This window comes from Canis aureus, chromosome 3 (genome assembly GCF_053574225.1).
Source record: "Canis aureus isolate CA01 chromosome 3, VMU_Caureus_v.1.0, whole genome shotgun sequence".
In the NCBI taxonomy this organism is placed as follows: domain Eukaryota; kingdom Metazoa; phylum Chordata; class Mammalia; order Carnivora; family Canidae; genus Canis; species Canis aureus.
The window spans coordinates 67,541,929-67,565,218 of record NC_135613.1 but is presented as its reverse complement, the minus strand read 5'-3'; the positions used below and the strand labels follow the sequence as shown (position 1 = coordinate 67,565,218).

At 47.1% G+C, this 23,290-nt stretch overlaps 1 protein-coding gene and 1 long non-coding RNA gene across 11 annotated transcripts; one reads left to right on the top strand and one right to left on the bottom strand.

Moving 5' to 3' along the window:
- Positions 1–332: 332 nt before the first annotated feature.
- On the bottom strand, positions 333–3,306 carry LOC144305565 (uncharacterized). Its single transcript, XR_013372563.1, has 3 exons — positions 3,076–3,306; positions 2,808–2,881; positions 333–1,377 (listed from the first exon to the last, which is right to left on the bottom strand). It is a non-coding gene; the product is annotated as an uncharacterized LOC144305565 (long non-coding RNA).
- A 78-nt stretch (positions 3,307–3,384) lies between these two features.
- Positions 3,385–21,016, top strand: LOC144311230 (uncharacterized). 10 transcript variants are annotated; one of them, XR_013376806.1, is made up of 7 exons: positions 3,385–3,656; positions 3,912–3,997; positions 4,547–4,624; positions 5,988–6,073; positions 15,819–16,041; positions 17,045–17,203; positions 20,783–21,016. XR_013376806.1 is itself a non-coding variant. In XM_077893428.1 (6 exons), the coding sequence occupies exons 1-5, from the start codon at positions 3,614–3,616 to the stop codon at positions 17,053–17,055; spliced, it is 390 nt and encodes a 129-aa protein (XP_077749554.1). In that variant the 5' UTR covers positions 3,385–3,613; the 3' UTR covers positions 17,056–17,203; positions 20,783–21,016. The 10 variants fall into 10 exon arrangements, 3 of the variants coding, with proteins under 3 accessions (XP_077749554.1, XP_077749553.1, XP_077749555.1); XR_013376804.1 differs by having other exon boundaries at positions 4,543–4,624; XR_013376805.1 differs by having other exon boundaries at positions 3,385–3,997.
- The last annotated feature ends 2,274 nt before the right edge of the window (positions 21,017–23,290 follow it).

The following is a 23,290-nucleotide window of genomic DNA, read 5'->3' as shown; positions in this document are numbered from 1 at the left end:
CAGAGCATGAGGGGTCATGCTGTAGACATGGCTGCCTCCTTGCAGAGCTCATGTGTCCTCAGCCTAATGCTCGGGGTGGGCGACACCAAGAGCACGTGCCTCATGATGTGACACCTCTATCACTCTGTTCCCATTTTCTATTGAGTTGACTCAGGAAGGGTCAGGAAAGCAGGCTCAACTCCCTGTTCTCAAGGCTCACTCATCTAACCCCTATCCTCATGGGGTAGCCATAGCTTCTGGGTGGTGCTGGTTTTGGGGTCCCTGAGCTGTCAGGGTCTCCCTGTGAGGACTCCCTTCAGACACAGCTCCCAAACATGTTTTTCATCTTTATTAATCTCCTCTTCTCACATTTCTAAGGGCACAGCTGCATTTGTTATCTGATGGGCTTGCTGCCAGCCCCATGAAGCTTGACAGTTACAAAGGGTGGATTAGCTGCAAAAGAATATTTATTAGAGAAAAAATCCTTTTTATTCTTCTGTCCTTTTTGTGGAATTAGTGATATATTGCCTGGGTGAGATAAGAGCAGCCCTTTGTGAGCGAGAGCAGAGGTCCGACATCTAGGGTATTGGTGATGCCAAGGTGAGTGGTGATGATCCTCCTTGACCGCTGTGGACCATCTCTCTCTCAGCCTCTTTTGGAGGATCCTGCTCAATTTCACAGCTCAGAGAGATCCATGCTGTGGCTGGCCTTCTCCAGAAAGAGGATCATCTTTTTCTGACTGGATCTCACTTTTCTTCTAAACTCCAGGGCTAGAGACGGGTAGAAACTGACCATTTGGTAATTATTTTGCAATGTCATTGCTCGACTTGCTGGGGTTTGTTAATGGCATCATGAGAGAGAAGAGATGTTCCTATGGAAAAGTGAAAGCAGCAGTGACTTTCCTCAGGCACTGATGGAGAAACTCTGCCAACTGAGGGAATTCTTGGTTGTCAAGAATCAACGCCTTTGTGGGGAATTGATTTTCAATCTGCTTTTGAGACTTTGGTGGTAGGATTGCAAATGGAAGATGTTTGCATTTGGCTGCTGCAAGCCCAGGAAATGTCCTGACTGTGCCACTCAGAGTCCTTGTGAGGTCCCAGAGGACATGCTCTGCTAGGGCACAAGCACTTTGAGTAAACTCTGAGAAGATGTCAACTTTCTCACCCCAACCTGGGAGCCGCTGTGCCAGACCTGCCTGGGCCTGTCCACCTCTGATAGAGTGTGATACAGGGGAGGTAGGTAAGAAGCGCTGGGTGCTGGCTGATTTGGTTCTTCTGATGCCACTGGTGGTTATCATATGGAATTTAGGCCAGTGTGGGCTGTTGGAGTTATGGGAAAGCCAGCAAATCAGGATCTCTACAGCAGGATCTGGGGTCTCTGAGCAGGGAGGGAGAATCACTGTCAGAGGAGAAACCATGATAAAGTATTAGAGCCACAAGGGACATTGAAGATGGAGACCCTTTTTACACCCATCACCACTAGGATTCAAATCCCCTTTGACATCTCCACCACATATGTCACACATATTTCTAATATATCCTCTACAGTGTGGTCTCCTAGAGGAGACTATGGCTTTTAGAAGAGAAGGTGTTTTTCCAAGGAGCTTTGGTGACCTCAAGGGAGAAGAGGAGGTGCTAAGATCTTGAGGAGACATGACTGCTCATGAGCAAACCCGCTCTTTCTTCCTTCCTTCCTTCCTTCCTTCCTTCCTTCCTTCCTTCCTTCCTTCCTTTCTTCTTTCTTTCTTTCTTTCTTTCTTTCTTTCTTTCTTTCTTTCTTTCTTTCTTTCTTCTTTCTTTCATTTCTTCTTTCTTCTTCTTTCTATTTTTCATTGACCTGTCCTTCCCATTGGCCTGTCCTTCATGGGTTCTTGGCTACTCTCACTTCTCTTTTCATGGGACACCCCTTGCCTCATTGGTGGGCGGAACTGGAGGCATAACTCCTATCCACTCATCGTTTCTTTCCCATACCAACATTCTCCTGTTGACTCCCTGGCTTTGGACGATGATACCACCATTCTCCAAGTCACCTGGGCTACATAGCCCAGGTCAGTTTGGTGCTTTTCTTGCCCTACTTTCTATATCCAGTCAGTTCCCAAACTGAGTATGGTCTACCTGTGTAGTATACTTTCCACTCATGCCTTCCTACCTGTTGCCCTGGTTTTGATCATTACTTCTTATCTAGGTTAGTGCAACAGCTACCTAGCTGGACTTTCAAGTTTTTTCCTCATTCTTCTTAAATTTGCTTTATACTCTGGCTCTAGATTTATCTTCCAAAAGGCTCTCATCATAAACTTGTAGTATTACAAGCTATCCTATTCCAATGCCAACCTGAAAATCTTCAAACTATTTAGAAGGGCAACACTGGGGTTTCTCTAGTCTTATTTGCAGTCTTATCTTTGGAGGGACTGAAGGTGTGAGATCTGGGACATTTTGTGTTTTGTCTGCTGGTGTATCCCTGTGCTCTGCACAGAGCCTACATACAGCAAATAGGCCCTGGCATGCAGCAAGGCCTCAGCAATGCTTGTAAACTTCTTCCCTATGCACAAAGGCTGCTGCCTATTAGAAGTCCTCACTGCTTCCAAAGAGTACGCTTCATTTTCCCCACATTTACCAGTGTACATACACTCCCTGGAGTGAGTGCCGCACAATCTCTGTTCTACTCCTACCCACATTCCAAGCTCCATGAAGCCCTCTATGATTCCCCAGAGAGACATGCTCAACCCCTCTCTGAAATGCCGTGGTGGTTCTTACTCTCCTGAGGCACTTGGCATAGTTTGCTTTTATTTGAGGACTTCTCAGGTATTTCTTTACTAAGATTTGAGTTACCTGAGGGCCAGGATCCTTTTTATTCATCTTTCAATCACTTAGTATGATGTCTTCCTCTGGATGTTCTAAGTAAACTGTATTGAATTAAATGAATAGGCATTACTTATCTGCAAGCCCGTTTGATTAGTAACTACACAGTCTTACAGCTTTAATGACGGTGAATGACTTTGAGGCCAATTAACATTCATTTATGCTACCACCACTGGGGGTTGATTAACTCTAATAAATGTGAACAAATTAACATTTGTTGTTTTATAGCAAAAATTACATGAAGCTGAATCCCATGCCAAGTTGTGAAGCATTGGATCATGGAAACTGGGGCTGTGGGTGGGAGATGCTCTGAAGTTGCACCCATGAGGACCTCCAGTGTTCCCTCGGCTGACTATGCTCCTGTATTCTATCAAAGATGTACTTCCGAGGGGTGGTCAGGCAGCAGAGACCCATCAAGTCCATGAGCCTGTGCTAATTCTTTTTGCCTGCTCTGCTTCTCCAGTAAGCCTTTGCCTCACTAGTGCTGATGGCTCTAGGTTGTGAGGATCTGGGGAGGGTTGCTATGGTGACCTTTGTGCCAGGGAGGGAGAGGGGCTCCTGCCTCAGAGGCTTGCTGGTTCCCGGTGGTGTCCCTCCTCTGTAGGGTTGTCAGCTCACAGCCCCTCCGGAGAATGACATCATAGGGGAAGAGCTGAACTTTTATCCTGGCTAGTCATCTCATGTCTCTAGGCCTCAGGGTTCTCATTGGATGGCAGCCTCTGCTTTATGGGGCGGGGAGTTGCAGTGGCATTGCGGAGGATTAAATGACATAATGAATGCCATGGCACTCTGAGAACTCAGTGTGTTATACTATCACTGGTGAGCAGTGTCTAAGAATTCCTTTGGGAAGGCTTTGACCAGCTCTCTGGGTGGCAGTCAATGTGGGTACTTAATGGAGCCACCTTGTGCACCTGACTCTTTGAGCTTGGCACAGTGAGGACCCTGGAACACGTCCCATCAGTCTGGCCCCATACTGGGTTCAGGGCCTGTCCTGGGTGTCATTTCGAGTTTTGTTTGAAGTCTTGTGTTGTCTGCGGAGCCTTGGCAGTAATACAAAGGGCTCTGCTTCTCCAGATCTCCCAGATAAAGCTGCCCTAATTTGGGAGTGGTTGGTTGAGGAGGAGCTGGAAGATATTCCTGGGACCTCATTTCACAGAACGGTGAGCAGGGGAGAGACTCCCACCAGCCTTCCTGCATGGGTTACCATTTGGCGAGCTGTCACTAGGGGGAGCCCTGTCACTGTGATGCCTCCTCCTGCTGCCACTGGGGTGAGGGTCTGTCTAGGGGTCCCAGGAGGGGCTCTGGGAGTGGCCAAGGGAGCTCTCCCCTTAGACATGCGCTGAAGAGTGGCTAGATCAAGAGTTGTGGGCTGCAGGAACCTTAGCTGCGAAACAAGTGGAAATCCGCTGTGTCTTGTGCCCCAGGGTTGGAAGGGGACTTGGGATAATACACAAAGAAAAGGCACAAATATCCCAACTTAGAGCTTCTTAGGTAGTGAGGAAGAGACAGAGGGGTGTGGCTTCACTAAGACTGAAGCTGCAGTGGCATCTGCCCCCTAGAGTTGCCCTGGCTCCCTTGCACAGGGCCGCTGTGGGCACTGGCTGCAGGGGGTACCCACCCAGGGGCTCCTGACTGTGCTCTGTGTGGTTGCCTATGTCTGTGCTCACTAAGTGAGCCTGACCCTGCTGATCTGCTGCACCCAAAGGCAGGAAGTTTCTAAATGAGAATGCTTCCAAGTGGTAACAAGCCCTTGACTCCACTTCGGACTGGGAAGAAATGAAGATAAGGTAGGCATCCTTCTTTCCAGTGCCAGCTGCCCATTCCCAAGGTGGCCATGAGCATTTAGGGGGACATATGCGTGTACTTGGGACTCTCCAGGTGGTAAGGTGAGCGGCTGGGATATCCCCCCCTCCTGCAGGAGGTCTGAAGCTCAGATGGGACTTGCCTTTTCCCTCTTGGAGGAGGCTGCTGTCATTTCTCCATCTTTGTTCCACACTAGATCAGGTCCTGGGAAGCCCGAGGATGGAATGTTGGGTTTGTCATCAGGCCTGTATGCATGTGAGATGAGACTGTGTGGCTTGAGTCCAGGCTTTTGAGCAAGAGGAGGCCTGGAAAGTGTGAGGGGCCTCCCCCCGGGAACCATTTCTCATGGGCAAGTGGGGAGGAAGCCTGGCAGAAGTGAGGCAGTGAGGCGGGATTCATCCAGAGATGCTCTTCCTTTATTGGTGGCTTCTGAGACACGTCTTTGAGCCTTGGACATTAAGATGGAGATTGATGGAGATTGGGCTGCATGGAGGATAGTTGACTCAGAGGTAGGGGAGGGATTTGCTGGACTTTTTTCTGAAGGTCTCTGGGCTTGGAAGGATCTTCCCTATATCCCTCCTCCTTGGGGTCAAAGACAAGACGAGCATGGGGTAGTTTAGGGGGAATCCTATTAGATGGAAGTATTAGAGATGCCCTTTGGGTGAATGGAGAAGGGGCCATCTTCCTGTTTATGAGTTTCTGAGATGGAGAGAGGCTGACCTCCAGCAGCTTCTGTGCTCTGTAAGTCCTGTGAACTTGGCCTCAATGGTACCATAATAGAAAAGTGACCATAATCTGCCACATCTTCCACCTTTTGTAGACCTCAGTGTATGGCACTGCTGGAGAAGCCAGCCTCAGTTTGTCTCTCCTGCACACCAAGTGGTCTGGACCCATTTAATGTGGGAGCCCATAGGGACATCCTGCCTTTCCGCGCCCACGAGTGCAAACCTAAGCCTTATCTTTGCAAATAAGCTGGCTAGCTCTACTCACTAGATGCAGAGTAACTTCTTGAATTGTCCAGATTAGAGTTTTCAGATTTTGAGGGACCCAACACAAATTGTTAGGTGAGAGGGGAGGCCTGAGTGCTCTTTCTAACCTCAAGGCCTTTACATGTTTCTCTCTTTTTTTTTTTTCCCCCATGGCATATTCCCCCATAACCCCATCCCATCCTTTTATCTAGGCAATTCTCAAGCATCCTTTAGAGCCCAGCCGGGTGTCACTTCCAAGTAGGCCTTCCCAGACTGCCCAGCCTGGGTTCTCTCTTCATGCTCAAAACTCTTGGTAGCAGTTGCCACAATTATAAATATTTGAATTCTGTAATTGATTATTTTCTTTTCCCTCTTATAGAATGTAAGCTTCGTGAGGATACTGTCTGTGAGTTTATCTTGTTTGCCACCCATCACAGTGGCTGGCAGAAGTTGGATACTCAACAAGTAAGAGCCGAATGAATGAATAAATGGGGTCACAGGGTCCCCAGTGGAATCTCTCCCATTTCCTGGCAGACAGACTCCTGTCTCAGACTGTGTAGATGCTGTTTTGTGTTCTTATCTATCGCAGGTGGGCTAAGTAGTTCTAAGTGCAAGCCTGTGAGTTCTGAGGCTTAGTTCTTGTGAGATGATCACTAGTCTCATCCCCTCCTGTTTTATCTCCCCTAAAGTCTCTGCTAAGTTAGGGTTCACTTCCTACCATGCCCACTGCCATCTTTCTCCTGATTCTGAGCTTCTGGTCTTTGCATGAAAAAATGAGAAGGTTGTTGGCTGTTCTCTCCTGATAGAGCTCCAGAGCTAGAGCTTCTTAGCTTGGCATATCCTGCCCTAGATGCAATTTCAGGATGAGATTGAGGAGCAGGTCATCTGGGCCAATGGGATGGTTTTGGAAGAAGCTTTAATTCCTCCTGAAAAAAGTCCACATCTGGTTTTTGCCAGTCCTCCAGAACTCTGGAGACCTGGCTCTGGGGGGCTGTGAAGCCTGCCTGTGTACTTTCCTTTGTCTAGAGAGCTGGACTGTAGCTTGCTAGCTGAGCTCTGAGAACCTCGAGGCCACTCTAGCTGTGTGTAGTGGGCCTGCTCCACCCCCAGCCACTCTCTCACCTGCCTGTGATGAATCAGCAACACCCCCCTCCTCCCACCGCTATCTTGGCATTGTGCAGCCCAGCTAAGCCAAGTCTGGTTACAATGAGTTGGTTCATCTGGAGGCTTGTATCCTGTACTCTCTTCCAATGTGACATTTGGCCAATTGGCACCCGATAGTAAAGAACATCCCTGGGAACCAAGGTGGCTGAGGACTTGGGACCTTGCACAAGCCAACGGCAAGGGCCATGTTGAAGGGAAGGTCATCCTCTTGCCAGAACTTACTTTCTCCTCCATCTTGGTTCCTGTCTAGCAGCACATGGCTCTGGCTGGTGGTCAGCAATCCACTGCTGGTGTTTGTTGGTGGCTTGGCTCTCCTCCATCTAGCCAGGGCATTTGGACCTTTTTTCTAGGTCTGCTTATGAGCTCAGGAAGTGAGCCAGTAAGTTTCCTTACAAATTGTCTCTGTCGATGTCATTTTCCATCCTAGTCCCAAGGGGAATCTGTCTCTTTATTTCCTCCACGTTGACACCACTCTTGCCCTTGGCTCAAATACAAAAACCTTGGGTTGCACCCATGGAAGGGGAAGGGATGAGGGGGCACATATAAAAGAGCTTTATGCTTGGTCTTCAGTGACAGACAAAGCCTTGAATGTCCAGGGTTGTAAGTCCTCCAAGGAGGGAAGTAGTCACAAGCCTATTTCTTGGCCCCTGTACTAATTGGCTGTGGCTTTTGTCAGGAACTCTCTGGCACATCTGTGAGCACTGGTGTTGATGTCTGTTATGGGCTAAATTGTCCTCCCTCCCGCCCCCCGCCACCACCCAACAAATTCATATGGTAAAGCCCTAATCTCCAGTACCTCAGAATATGCCTGTATTTGGAAATTATCTTTAAAAAGGTAATTAAGGGGATCCCTGGGTGGCGCAGCAGTTTGACGCCTGCCTTTGGCCCAGGGCGCGATCCTGAAGACCCAGGATCGAATCCCACATCGGGCTCCTGGTGCATGGAGCCTGCTTCTCCCTCTGCCTATGTCTCTGCCTCTCTCTCTCTCTCTGTGACTATCACAAATAAATAAAATTTAAAAAAAAAGGTAATTAAGGTAAAATGAGGTCGTATAGGTGAGCCCTAATCCATTATGACTGGTGTCCTAATAAGAAGAGGAGATTAGGACAGAGACAGGCATGGAGAAAAGACCACGTGAGGACAAAGAGGAGAAGGTGGTCATCTGCAAGCCAAGGAAGCTCTGAGAAGAAGCCAGCCTTACCAACATCCTGATCTTAGATTCCTAGCCTCTAGTATTGTGGGAAAATAAACTTCTGTTTAAACCGTCCAGCCTGTGGTACTTTGTTATAGCAGCCCTAGCAAACTAATACAACCTCCTCCAGCAATAACAGAAGGTTTGCTGCAGGGCCAAGGGAGCAGTAGATTAGATGGTCACATTCTGACCATTTTTTCTTGGTTTGCAGAAGGGCCAAGGGAACAGAAGTTTAGATGATCACATTCTGACCACTTTTTTTCTTGGGCTCTCAAGATTGCTGGTATCCCTCTGTCTTCTCCAGTTCTTTCTTCTTCAGGCAGCCAACAACCCCATCTTGTTTTGGTGGTTAGCCAAATAACTACCATCATTGGTGGCTAATACATAAAGCATTTCTCTTCTGTTATTTCTCCTTGTAATGCAAACTGCAGAATCTGAGTGCCACCCAGCATGGCTGGTCCTGCCCTCTGGAAGCTCACATTCTAGGGGGGAAGAAATTTAACTGCAGTGTGGCAGGTGCCATGATAGTAGTCAGCAGAGGGATATGGGACCACAAAGAAATACAACCTGACGTTGCCTTGGGAGGTTGCAGAAGGCTTCCTGGAGGTGATGGCAGAGCAGAAAGTCTAGGAAGACAGAGACTTGGTCTTGCTCACCTTCCTTCACTCATGGAATCCAGCACAGTGCTTTGCATGTGGTAAGTGCTCATCTAATCTGTTGGGTGAAGGACACTCTCAAAGTCCCTTCCGGCTTTATGATTCCATGATCCTGTGACCACAGAAGCCCATGGTCGTCAGATAGTGGAAGGTGCTACCAGCAGACAGCACGAAGATGAGCCGACGTGGGGTTTTGCAGTATGCAAAGTAATTTATGAACAATTAAACTGGAAGTGGGGGAAGGAGAGCATAATGAGCCTCCCTCCTTAGCGTTTCTGGGCGCATCCTTAGGCGTAGCAGCAGGAACACAGCCAGCGCACCTGCCCCACGTGCATCATCAGAGTTGACGTCTCACTCTCCACAAAGCAAAGGTTGGTCAAGCTCCTCACAGCTGTTTCCTGGAGACAGGAAAGCCCCTAAGTTCCCAGGCAGTGTAAACTGACAGTGTGTTTATAAAATACGTGCCGTGGTCCAAGAACACTAAAATGCCTCAGACGCATGGCGCGGCAGCTGGCGCAACAGGGATTCAAGATGCTTGGGTGCAGGAGAGTGTGGGAGAGGGAGCGGGTGGGTGCCAAATCAGCGTGGCTCTCCTTCGGAGAACACCCAAACGGATCTAAAACCGAAGTTTAGAAAATAACAAACATACACGCCTTTTGAAAACAAATTGTGCCCAGACATCGTTTAAAGCTGAGTGGTTGACCCCTAGACGGTGCAGACCACCGGGCACCCAAATGAGGGGCAGCTCCTGCTCCCTGTCCGAGGGTTCCAAGAGCTTAGATTAAAACCCTTCCTGCCTTGCCTTGCAATATGGAACCGAAAGAGCCCACTGGTCAGAGGACAGGAGAGTGTGGAGAGCTGTCCCCCTCCCTGTGCAGACAGTGTGGTGCCTTCAGATGAGCTGTTTTGTTTCACGCAGAGCTGAGCTCACCTGGGAGATGACCTTGTGACAAGAATACCAAGCTGAGTCCAGATCAGCAAAGAGAGGACAGGAAGAGGAAGAGGAAGAGAAGCAGAGGCAGCCATGCGAAGCAGTGACTGGCAGAAACCGAGTCAGAACGGCTGGTTAACATCATTTTTAAGCCTCAATCAGAGTCGGTAAAACTCTGACAAGGGCAAGTCCTTGTAGTTAATCAGTCAGTATGTAAAAAAAAAAAAAAAAAAACAAACACCTGGTTCACACCCAGGGACATAAGGCAGAAGTGTTGGAGTCACCTAACTCTGTCCAAAAGGTAGGCCCAAGCCTTGAGCTGCACTGGGCCCGAGTCCCCTCAAGATTAAACTAACACATGGCAAACTGTGTGCACTTTGACCCCCTCAAGAGCTCACCGGAACTTGGGAAGGGCTGGGGCACTGGCTTCCCCCAAAGCCTACCCTGAGGGAATTCACCTGCAGGCCGAGTGAGGCTACTAATCTGCAGAAAAACAATCGTAACGATAATAAAAATAATAAGGATGACTTCTATTTATCGAGCATTTTATCTGCTCAAATAGATGTTGTGCTAGGCATAGACAATGTCTCAGGTAGTCCTGTCAAGGATCATTATTAATTCCTTTCTACATTTGAGAAAAAGGAGACCCAGAGAAGTCAAACAGCTTTCTCAAGGTCCCAAAGTGCACAGTGGAACCAGAATACAAATCCAGGAGCTCTGACCCCAAAGCCCGTGCTCTTAGAGGTCATCCTGACCTGCCCTGGGCAAATATCTTCCATGCTCTCCAAGTACAGCCTGGGGATTCCAGTACTTGGAAAGAGGCATGAATATTGGATTAGAACCATGGCATGCTCTGGATTTATCTGAGGACATGAAGGACCCCAAATTATTCCATCCCATTGACATGGTGGATGGCTTCTCAGATCTGTTCTTCTGACCCGACCTCAGGGAGCCAGAGTCCTCTGAGGTCTGGGGTATGTGTGTATGGGGATCCCAAGTGAGGGGCACATGTTATTAAATGTGATAATATAGCCAAGAAGAGGTCACAGGTCTTTACATTGAGGATCCAGGAAAGGAACTGATGAAGGCTCTGCAGACTCAGACTCTATAACCCCATTCCTGCAGTCAGGCTACACGATCAGTAATGCCCAGCTATCCATCCCCATGCCCACTAAGCCTGTCTCTATTAACAGCTGGACGTCCTAGGTTGCCCAGAATGAAAAATATCCTGAAACTTAACAGTAAAGGAGCTGACACATTCCACTGTATTTTTAACCTTTTGGCCTCTGGCTCCCCTGATGTCCTCCTCCCTGACCCCTACCCTCAACCCCCAAGGCTGCCATATCCACCCCTTCCAGCTCTGAGACCAGGAGGACTTCATCCTGGAGGTCAATTTTCTTCCTTGTTGAATGTGGATCTGTCTTGGGAGGCTGTTGGGCTGGCCACTCAGAGAGGCCATTTCTAAATCACATGGGACCTCAAGCCATACTCGCCTCCTTTTTGAACACCTGCTATTTTGAACACCAGGAAATACAGAAGAATCCTGACGACCTCCCTCTCTCTTGCTCTCTCTTCCTCCCTCCACCCCTCATCTCTCTGTCCCCTGTTGGGCTGATCTCTGGGACCTAAAGTCAGAAGGGTATGATTCTTCTTAAAATGAAGGAGAAATTTCTGATTCCTCTTACCCCTGTCCTTTCAAGCTGTCGGTGCAGTGCTATCTTTTATGCTCACTTTCTCTGAATTCGCAGCAAACTTTAGCAGCCCGAGGACTGGTATTTCCAGCTGCCAGCTTACAAAGTAAAGGAAGTCTGAAGAGGAATGAGGGTAAAGGAGAAGCCTTGAGGGAAGGAGTGATCAGGATGGGGCTTCTCTCCACTCGGGCTGGTGGAACGTGCTGGTAGTCAGCAAACAAGCCACAGGGTTTTACCGAGTGGGGCTAGTTCTGTGTTGTGCTCTGGGAAACGCAGGTAGTCACTCCCTCTGCTTCCAGAGGAGTTTGAGAAGAGTTGGTTCCTATCTTAGGGGACCCTGCAACCGGAATCGCATTTTGGAGCTAGCTGGCACACGGGTTCGTGTGCACAGCCGTGTATGCTTTTTAGCTATTTCTTTGGGGATGTGTGACTTTCCCTTGTCCTGCTCCCTCTCCCCAGGCCCCCGGAAGACTTGCACACTTAGCACCTAGCTCTTTTAAGCCTTCACTTCACCCCACCCCTTAGGGCTGGGGTAAGCGGCTCCTCTAGCAACCTCCAGCATGAGTGTCCCTCTGTGAGATACTGAGCTGCAGCCCATGCAAATCACTTTTGCCTGGAGACCTTCTCAGAAGAAAGGGAAGCTCAGAAGCATTGATCTTGCTCTGTGTTTTTCTTTGCTGCTGCTTTCAAGTGACCCCGATCTCATGACAGATATGGAAATGGGGTGTGATTTTGGGGGAGGCGTCTGAGAAATGGGAACTTGGCTTGGGTGTTGCTTTTGAGGGTCGGTGGGGAGAGAACCACAAGCCCGTCCAGATCTTATCTCCCCAGGAAGGGGCAGGAAAACAGAACAGCAAAACAGTTGCCCAGATGCGAATGTCACCTAGTGGCTTCACACTGCACGCCCACGTGTGGTGGGGCTGCCATTTCTCACGAAGGCAGAGGGAGAGGGTGAGGCATGGCAGGGATTCCCTCGGCCCTGGATGGGGAGGCACGACTGCATGAGGAAGGGGCTGTGAGGGCCCCCATGGGGGCCAGCCCACCTAGTAATCGGGCCTGGCCACCCCCCAACCTTGCCACCTGCGGTCTCCAAGGACCTGGGAGGGGCTGGGCTGCTCTCTCTCTCTCTCTCTCTCTCTCTAGGACAGTTACTTATTAAATCCTCAGTATGTCTCCCTTGTGCTCTGGAGAAACTGATTAAATATATGATAGTCCTGGCCCACGTGGAACTTAATAAAACTTGAGTGGGGACACCCACTGTGATAAAGGAAAAGTTAAATAATGTGCAGCACACACACACACACACACACACACACACACACACACACACCACACAAGAACAGTTACAAGTGGGACATGACTAATTGGCAAATGAAAGACGTTTGCTCTCGCTTTGCTCCCACACTGACATTTCACCGAACAGAAGGATGGCACAGCACCGCTGCTCGCTGAGCCGGGGGAGGGCAGGGGAGGGGTGCCTGGCTGGCTGGGGGGTCACCTCAACATGCGCCTGCCATAGTGTCAGGACTTTACACTCCAGAAGTGGATTCAGAGCCACCTGGGCAGGGCTCTCAGAAGACCCTGCTTCCCACCAGACGACAGTCAGCCCTGCTCACATCTGCTGTTTCCTTCCATCCCTACTGCGGGTTCCTTCCTCCACTGTGGCTCTGGCGCCCTTGGCCGCCTCCCCACCAGGCCGCTCCTCTCCCAGGCCCGGGCGGACCCCCACCGAGGCACCTGTACCCTGGAGCCAGGCCCACCTGGGCGCAAACCCTGGCCCCACCGTGGGGGCTGAGCAAGTCACTTGCTCTCTCTGAGAATTAGTTTTCTTTCTTTCTTTCTTTCTTTCTTTCTTTCTTTCTTTCTTTCTTTCTTTCTTTCTTTCTTTCTTTCTTTCTTTCCTTTCTTTCTTTCTTTCTTTCTTTCTTTCTTTCTTTCTTTCTTTCTTTCTTCTTTCAAGATTTTATTTAATTATTCATGAGAGACACAGAGAGAAGCAGAGACATAGGCAGAGATCCCGATGTGGGACTCGATCCCAGGACCCTGGGATCACACCCTGAGCCAAAGGCAGATGCTCAGGCACCCCTAAGTATTACTTTTCTCATCCAAAATGTGGCAGCTCCTTTCCACTTGTGAGGGTTTATGAGGATTATGGTAATGATACTTGGGAAGGGGTTAGCACATTTTGAGCCCTCAAAAATAGAGACTATTATGCTATTTTATAACCATAACTCTGACTCATCTTGTCAGATATAATCACTTTCTCCTGAGTGTCACTACAGAATGTAGTCATGATAACATGTAGTTATTTTAATAACAGTATATGTAATAATATGCTATATGTAGGCCGTGTGCTATATATATATTATATACTTACGTGGTATAACTATATAGTGTATGTTCTCTATTCTATATATAGTATATACTGTGTATATACTGCATGTTTAATAGTATATAAACATATGATGATAATAATAATAGTTATATGATATGATTAACTGCTTGCCATGTACAGCCATTGCACTATGAGCTTTGTATATATTAATTTACTTAATCCTGGTAAGATAGATGAGAAATTTTTGTAGATGAGAAACTGAGGCATAGAAAAGTTAAGCAGCTTGCCTAAGGATATGAAGTTAGGAAGAGGAAGAGCAGGATTTGAAACGAGGTAGGCTGGCTTGAGCATTAGAATTTGCCGTATGAGCACTTTGCATGCATCCCTGGGCTGTAAGTCTCATTGTGCACTGCCTGTGTCTAGTACATTTTTGTAACCTTCTGGCACCTTGCACCAGGCTTGCGGCAGTCTTGGAATGCCTGCATACAAGCAGATGCCATCAGCAAACATGCCCTTAGTAGCTAATAGCTGGGAATGGAGGACATTGATTTCCTGGTCCCCAGGTGCCTATAGCCCTGGCCTCCTGCTCATTTCTAGTCCAACAAAACAGGCTCTCTCTGAGCCTGGCAGCAGGTGGCAGATTTTTTTTCTTGCCCCAGGGAAAATCACTTTGAGTATATGAGGCATACTGTAATGAGACAAAATGACCACCAAGCTCATGAGAAACAGAAAGCTAGAGGTTCATTTTGCAGTTAGGGACTATATGAGAAAAGTCAGCAGAGGTAAGGTGCTGGGCACATGCATGGCTTTAATGATAGGGTGGTCCAACAGTAAAGAGAGATGATCCTTGGGACACTAGCCAAAGAGACAGCGTGTTGGGAAAACAGCCTATCCTGAGCCATCTGCCCCTGCCCTGACTGCCATGACAGGGCCTGACCATCATGGGAAGGTCATTATCTGTACTGTCATCAAGAGACAAGAATGGTACGATGAAATGAGCACAGATGGTTAACAAGTCACTTATGTCTTCTGATCTTAAATTTCCTCTTATTTTTGGTGAGGATAGTAATAAAATCTGTCTCATGGGTTTGCTGGAAGAAAGGGAATCATTGTGTGTCATGAAGAGTGGTGAAGATACCTTATATCTGCAAATGCTTTACTAATAATGAGAATAAATAAAAATAATAGAAATAACATCCAACCTGCATACAGCACTTGCTATACACCAGGAACTCTCCTAAGTGCTTTATTGTTTTTTAAAGATTTTATTTATTTATTCATGAGAGACACACAGAAAGAGGCAGAGACACAGGCAGAGGGAGAAGCAGGCTGCATGCAGGGAGCCCAATGTGGGATTCGATCCCGAGACCCCGAGGTCACGCTCTGAGCTGAAGGCAGACACTCAGATGCTGAGCTACCCAGGAGCCCCTCCTAAGTGCTTTATATATATTTAATCCTCACAACAGTCTTATGAGACAGTAGGAGTACTTTGTCCATTTTACAGATGAAAAACTGAGGCACAGAGAGGTTAAGTAAGCTGTCCAAAGTCACACAGCTGGCATCCAAATGAAGGTTATCTGGCTCCCAATCTGTGTCCTTAATGGCCATGTAGTTAAGATGGCTGTGAGTATGTGCACCAGGAAAGCATGTCTCCATCTATCACTCAGCTAATTCTCCCTGCTAAGGCACAGAGGCACAGAGGAAATTAGGCTATTCTTCACACTGAGTTCAATCCACTTCTTGGAGAAGGGTCTTGAGTCTCTTTAGAAGCCAAACTTGGGAGAGCTTGCCTGATGCTTACCCCAAAATATCAAAAGGGTCATCTTGGTTCTTGTAGGGAGGCCAGATAATCCCTCTGAACTGTCTGGGTTCTCACGGTTCTGACCTTTCCGGGTCCATCAGAATCCTCAGGAGCCGACCAGGGCAGCCCTGGAAGTGCCTCAGTAAAGCAGATCACAAACACTCATTAGGCACCTGCCTCACGCCCGCACTGTGCAGGAACAGGGGGGCATGGCACATAAAAGAAATAGGATTATTTCTGGTCTCTGTTCACAAAAACTTAGAAGTCGAGATGGAAAGATCATATAGAGGAAAGAACAGATTAGGATGACAAGACAATACCATTAGGTAACCATGTGATAGCACACAACATTGTTCAGTATTGCCAACATAACTGTGGGAGGTGAGTGGAACATGTCACTAATTGTGTCTTCGTGTCTTGTTTTTTTTTTTTTCTTAAAGTTCTAATTTTTTTAAGGTACCCAACATGGGTGACCTGTCTTCCCTTCCCAGAGAAGAAAAGCAAATTCCACGCAAGGAACATTTTTCATCCAGTAACTCTCACCATATTCAAGATGTGTCTCTGGCCTTGCCTATGTATTTCTTCAACAGAGCTGGCAAAGAAGGTGACTGGACTGTTACAGCTGAGAAGTTGATGTGAGCAGAGGGGACTCACGGCCAAAAGGTTAAGCCTGCCAATGTCTTGCCCTCTACTCCTTTCTTGGCATGCTCTTAACTCCCCAGGAACCCTGGAATGCTTCCTACCCTGAAAATCTAGGATGCTCCAGCCAGGGTGCCATCTTAAATCTTTGGTGGGCTTTAGCCCTTGCTCCTAGTGGGGTGACTTTGGGCAAGTTGCTTAATCTCTTCCAGCTTTAGTTTTTCTCATCTAGGAAATGGGTCTATTATAATGAACGTGAGGAGGAACTGGAAATATTCATACAGAATGCTTACTATAGTGATGGGCACATTACGCATTTTTCTACAGGGGTGTTTTTCTGCTATTATTAGCTCTACTGTCTATACCTCACATCGCTTTCACCACCATCATCTTTACCACCATCTCTAGCAATATCATCACTATCATTGCCATCTTCATTATTACCATTGTCATCTTCATCTAACCAGTACCCCCCGTGTCCCATTTGCTTAGGACCTTTTTCATCAACTGCCTGGCTAATGTGATAAATATGATGCTCTCCCAGTGTGACAATGGCTTAATTTGTCATCCTGCTCGGAATAGATCTCTGTGCAAGTTTTCAGAGGCAAGGGAGTGACTTGGTGGAAATCCACGCTGACAATTGGAGTCCCTGGGGTGGGATAGAAAGGATGTTAGTTTTGGTTGGATGGTCTGTTGGCCATGGATCATCTTCTCTGCAGCCGTTGGGTCTGTCCTAGAGATAAATTCTTTCCCTGAGTTCTTCCCATTTTCCCATGAATAACAGTGGTAAACAGTGCAGATAAAGAAGACTTTAGCCCACAAAAATCATTTTCCTATTAATTTTAGTGTCATAGTAAAGAGAAGATACTCATTTCAACTTTAGTCTCTAATAATGGGAGTGCCTGGAGGAGAACAACAGAAATGTTTGAGGTTGGGATTCTGAAGCCTAAGAAACAGAGATAATTACCTTTGGATTCCCAGACAGATTTCTGTGTACACAATTGTGTTTCATCTTTGTAACCTGCAGCTATACTTTGAGGGTTTCTGAAGGAGAGAAATTACCTGTGCTGTGTCCAGAGTCATGGCCCAGTTAAGAGCTTGTAAGAAGACCGACAGCAATACCACTGGGAGCCCCCCACAAGAGAAGCTCTTCTCTGGAGAGAGGTTTCTTCGGCGATTCACAAGGGTACAGGGACTCCTTTGGAAATTTTTGCTTGGGGGGCTCTTCTCTGCAAAGGGGTGTTCATTTCCGTTGAATTTCTTCACCGAGTCAACACAGGTTGCAATGTGGAAATGAGTGTGTAGAGACATTTCCGATGTGGCATTTCTTTTTTTGCCTTTGGATGAAAACACAGTCAGACCTTTGTGCACAATGTGGATCCTGAAAGGCCATGGAAGGTAGAGTGGGAGGACCTCTAAGGTATGTCAGGGGAACATTTAGCACAAACACAGCACATGCCAACTTGCCTCAAGCCTGGGGGACTGAGGGCTTCTCTGCAGCAACCCCTCTTCCTACACACTCTCCCAAGAGGAACTGGAAGGCATCCCTTTGGCTTGTATATGAGGCTTGATCCATTCATCCACTGAACAAATATTTATTGAGTGTCAGCTAATGCCAAACCTATCCTAGGTGCAGGAATATAGCAGTGAACAAAAACAGTAAAAAATCCCTATTGATACAAATTTCACTTTTCCTTCGACTGGCTTAATATTCCTATTTGGCTCTCTATGATTATATATAAATAAGCACCTTTATTTTTCATATACATGTATGTGTTTCCTTAGATTTTATATGTAAATCTTAAGTTTCTCAGGTTTATATATAATGCATAATAAAAATGTAAATATGTAAATATATTTATATATAAGTGAAAAAAGTTACAAATATATCTTCTTAGATATATCTTCAAGCATTGAGTTTATCAGACTGTCTTTGTACAAAGTCTAGAGTATCATCATTCACTTACTTTTTCATTCATTCATTCATTCACTCAACACATACTTTCTGAGTGTCTGCTTTGAGCTGAGTAGTGGTGATACTGTGATGAAGAAGGCAGAAAATCTCTCATATAAATTATTATTATTTTTAAATTATTTATTTATTTACGATAGTCACAGAGAGAGAGAGAGAGAGAGAAAGAGAGACAGAGCCATAGGCAGAGGGAGAAGCAGGCTCCATGCAGCGGGAGCCTGACGTGGGATTTGATCCTGGGTCTTCAGGATCGTGCCCTGGGCCAAAGGCAGGCGTGAAACCACTGCGCCACCCAGGGATCCCTCTCATACAAATTATAGTATAGTTTAGCAAGTATGGAGGCAAATATAGAGATGCCATGGCTTTCTGATGTACAGGTCTTACATCTTATATCTGAAAAGATATACCTTATATCCAAAGAATAATGCCATATTTATTGGTAGTTGACACATTTTCAGCATTAATGACTTTGCCCATACCATGTATATAGTCTTTTCTTTTAAATTTATTTTAAGGCAATTTTAGTTTTATAGAAGGGTTGCAAAGAAAAAGAACAGAGAATAACTGGATACCCTTCACTCAGCTTACCCTAATGTTAAGATCTTATACAACTGTGGTACATTTATCAAAATGAAGAAATAAGCATTGGTATAATACTATTAACTAGATTACAGACTTTATTTAAATTTCTCTAGTTTTTCGGTTATTTTTTTTTTCTTTTCCAGAATCCAATCCAGGAAAACCCATTGCATTTAGTTATTATATCTCAGGAAAGCTTGGGGACTCATTTATACTAGCATGTAAATGACTGATTCCACTATAAAGTGCTAGTGCTTTAGAAGGATCATTTTCTTTCTTTCTTTCTTTCTTTCTTTCTTTCTTTCTTTCTTTCTTTCTTTCTTTCTTTCTTTCTTTCTTTCTTTCTTCTCTTTCAAGATTTTATTTATTTATTCATGAGAGACACAGAGAGAGAGAGGCAGAGACATAGATAGAGGGAGAAGTAGGCTCCCCATGGGGAGTTTGATGTGGGACTTTATCCTGGGACCCCGGGATCATGCCCTGAGCCAAAGGCAGACACTCAACCACTGAGCCACCCAGGTTTCCTGGATCATTACCTTTCAATGAAGATAAACACATATATGGTTTTCTCAGCCTTGGTCATGTGTCAGCATCACTTGTGGCACATTTGCAATACTGAAGCCCAGGCCTCACTCAAACTCTATAATGTTAAAAAGCTCCACAGGTGATTCTCATGAACAGCCAAGGCTGAAACCATTCCTAGTTTGAGCAGAGAGGTGTTTAGTGTGTGGTCCCTGGACCAGCAGCAGCAGTATCACCTAGGCACTTAGGAATGCAAATTTTGGGGCCTGAATCAGATTTCCTGAATCAGAAAATCTGGGGATGGGACACTCACACTCTGTGTTTTAGTAAGTCTCCCAGGTGATTCTGATGCGTGGTAAAGTTTGAGAACCACTGCTTGGAGCAAAAGGACCAAGGTCTAACTGGGACATTTTAGTCAGGAGTGAGGAACAATGGACAGAGGGCACGAGTTCCCCCTGAGACCACATTCTATAAATCATTGTCTGGTCTGTTTGTCTCTGGTTCCTTGTCCATTGACTGAGGCTGTCTCAGATTTGCAGACCATCAGTCGTGTTGGAACCTTCTCTTCCAGTAGGAAGGACAGCTTTACTTAGAGTGGCAATAATATACTGAGTAAGAGTATTAATTGGTGGTGTTTCTATCAGTGGTCATGGCTCCCCCCTGCCTTCCTCTTATGGCCCACAAGCCACAGACCACATGTGAGGCTGGTGGACAGGGCAGAGGCAGAGAATAAAGTTATGGTAAGGGAAGTAAATAATTTGATTTATTAAGCCGAATTGGACTGAATCTGAGGTCATAGAACTTTTTTGTGGTGCAAATTATTTCTTTAATTATAAATGTAATCTCAAAAACAGTGACCCCAAAGCCCTCACTTTGAAAGGTAATGTCTTAGAGGCCTGTAGCATCATATGTGGGGAAGATTTCCTAAACACTTGGCTGCAATGAGGGGACATTTTGATTATTCTACTCAACCAGCACTATACTTGGTACAGGGCTGATGAACAAGAGGTGCTTGTCCATAAGCAGGAGGGCACTGTCCCTAATCTCAGGATCTAGGAGGGGAAACAAGCAGGTGACCCCAATGAGAAGGAGTCATAAGGAGCTGAGCATCTGGTACATTCTCTGATCTGCTCTCTGGGGTTCAAATAAGTCCTGGGTAAGGTAAATAAGTCCTCAACCCTCTGGGTAAATGAGGGTTGAACAGGAATCAGCCAGATGTAGGGATGCAGAAGAGGGAAGAAAAGAGTAGGGAGAAGAACATTCTAGAAGGAGGAAGAGCTTGTGTGAAGGCCTGGGGTCAAGGGAGAGCCTGATGTGAAAGTTTTAAGAGTGCAAGCTGAACGTGCAGGGCCCTGGAGAGCTTAGGGCATGGAATAAAAGATGAGGCTGGAAAGGCAGCAAGTCCGGATCTCCAAGGGCCTAGGAAGGCAGAGAAAGGATTTGGACTAAGGCCTAAAGGCAACTGGAAACCACAGAGGGGTTTAAAGCAGTGGAAGAAGATGATAGATTTGCATGAGAAATAAATCTCTTGGCTGCACTTCGTAAAGTGGATTGGTGGGGGAAGCAGTGGTATTGGGAGACAGGAGCCGTCTATCTTACAGAGTAAACTCGTGATTGTTTGCTTAGGAAAAAGCGGACATGAACTAAGAAATTATGAGCTTAAAATGTATTTCCTCTTGTGTTGTTTCTCAGCCCAGGTTTTGTTCTTTGGATGGCATATCTATGGCAGCTCTCTTCAAAGTATATATGCGTTCTACATATGGAGTTCCTAGTCAGTGGCGTAAGTCAACTGATACTAACTGAACATTAGCCTCTTGCGAAATCACAATACAAAACATGGTGCTGGACACCATAGGGGATCCCAGGAAGCCATAATCCTTACCCACAAGGAACTAACAGTTGAATTACGGAAATAAAAACTTTTAAATGTTCAATAAAAATCCAAGCTGTGTGGTATTAATTATCAAAAAGTGAGGATAGAATTTTAAACACTCTACAAGGAGTAGTAGTAGAAGTAATTTTGTGAAAGATGTAGGTCTGGAGCTTTGAAGGCTTGTGGGAATGGGTAGACACACCAAGAGAGGTCGGTGCAGTTGGGGTGGGGGGTGAGCAATGGGCATTGTGATTGGATCCACATTTGTGGTTTCAATTTGTCCTGACTTTCAGGGAAAGTCGACTAGACCTCAGACATAAAAGAGAAGCACACTAGCTTTTGGCAAAGAATAAGGGAGTAGTAAATGTTCCCATTTGAAGTAGTGGTCACTTCTCTGCCACCCCTGCTAGAACTGCAGCAAGATCTGGAAAGGCATGTGGGGTCGGCCGGAACAGGCCTGGGGAGAGAAGGCCTGGCACTGCTGCAGGGGAGTGAAGTGAACCTTCCATAACTCTCACTGGCCACCCCAGAAATCAGCGTGCTCTGCTTTTCCAAACTTTACCTAGAGCCAAGACATTTTAGAGGTCACCTGTAACAGAGGGGGCCATTTCAAAAGTCATACCCACCAGAAGTCCCAACTCCTGGCCTCTGGGCACAGAGACAATCTGCTGTCATACAGAGTTCAGTTTTTCTAAGGGGTCGATTTGGTTCTTAGTTGCCCTCAAGCCCCAGGTGTATGTTGCCACTTTATGGCCACCTGCCACCCTCCCTGGGCAGCAGACAGGGTGAAGGGCAGAGGTACTTGAAGTGGCCCTGGAGCAGCAGAGGATCCCACTGGCCAGGCTGAGAGAAGACAGGCATGCCTCTGGGGGACACCTGGGTATAGCGCTGGTGGCTCAGGGAATTTATCTCAAAGTCTGGCCAGAAGACCTTGTCTGGAAGGGGAGTTCAAGAGAGAACGTCATGGTGCAGAATGTTCCCAACTGTGTGCACTCTTTGGAGATGCTTATGGGCTGCCTGACTGAGGGCCAGGGAAGCCAAAGGAGTAGGAGACCCCAAAGACAGCCTGTGGCCCTCACTCTGCTTTTGCTGGGGTTAGTCCTCTTCCATCTGTTTCATACTTTGGAGGTCTGCTTAATAATTGAGTTGGAAAAGAAAAGGATGCCGATGATGGAAATCAACCTTTGTCAATCCAATGGCCTTTCCACAGCATTGTATTTTGGTCCCAACTTGAAGGAATGTCCTCAAAATAGGGAAGGTACTTGTTGGGCACCCCAACTCTATGGAGCATGCTTGGGTGGAAGCACTGAGCCCCGGGATCTGCTCAGCATGTACCGACCAGCCAAGGCTCTGCTGGGGTCGCTGGGGGCAGGGGGGAGCCAGAGCAGAGAGCTGCCAGCAAGAAGAACAATGGGCCAGTGTGAGTGCTGCCCGAGGGGCTCAGCGGAGGGGGCAGTCCGCGGGGCTGCGGAGGCGTGTTTGTCCAGGCAGGAAGCCACAGGGGACCCTGAGCCAGCCTCCCCTGGCACATCTCCTGACCGCACCTGTAGCAGAGCCCCGGGGACCTTGAGGATGGCATAGTGGGTGCTGGGAAGCCCGCCCCAGCCCACCTGGCCAGGCAGATTTCTTAGTTCCTGGTCCTGCTCGGGGACTGCCTGCATACCCACCACTGCTCCTGGAAGGATTCCCCGTTGTGGTCAGGCTGCTCAGCCTTCTCCCACGGCCACCTCCTGGCCTCTACCCCTGGGAGGCTTTCCCTGAGCGGGGGAACTGAGATCGGATGCAACAGTTCCTAAGAGGGGAGGGTGTGATGGGGATAGGACACCTTCTAGGCTCTCATCAACATCTGTGGAAGGAACGATTTCATGAGTGGGGGGGGGAGGCTTTCCCACGGGGTTAGGACTATTGGGCCAACACAGGTATAAACTGTTCTTGGTGAGTAAGAGTAATTGTATCTCAAGAGACGCCAATCCTGTTGCCAGTCACCTGGGGAGAAGACCCGCTTCTCAGACCAGGCACGAGCATCTGAGGAAGGAAGAGGTGGTTGGGTGGGGGTGGGGGGGCGGTATTAGAAGTGAGGTGGCATGGAGATGAGCCACACAATGGCATTAATTTGAACAACATGCATGGAAAAGGCAGGACCTGTGAGCCACTGAAATGAGCTGATTGTGGCAAGTTCTGAAAGGTAGACTTGGTTGGCTTGGCTTCTTGGCCAAGCCTGGGGTTCTCTGGGCTCATTCTCACCATAGTCTCTCTCTTGTGTGGAGCTTAGTTATATAATGGCCGAGCTTCACTGGGTTAAGTCTACTATTGCCAGCCACATGGTG

Bases quoted from the DNA above. Each gene is read 5' to 3' on its own strand.
- LOC144311230 (XM_077893427.1), top strand. From the start codon at position 3,614: ATGCCATGGCACTCTGAGAACTCAGTGTGTTATACTATCACTG. The intron at 3,657-3,911 runs GTGAGCAGTGTC...CTGCTTCTCCAG, and splicing joins AGTGTGTTATACTATCACTG to ATCTCCCAGATAAAGCTGCC. The intron at 3,998-5,987 runs GTGAGCAGGGGA...TCCCTCTTATAG, and splicing joins GGACCTCATTTCACAGAACG to AATGTAAGCTTCGTGAGGAT.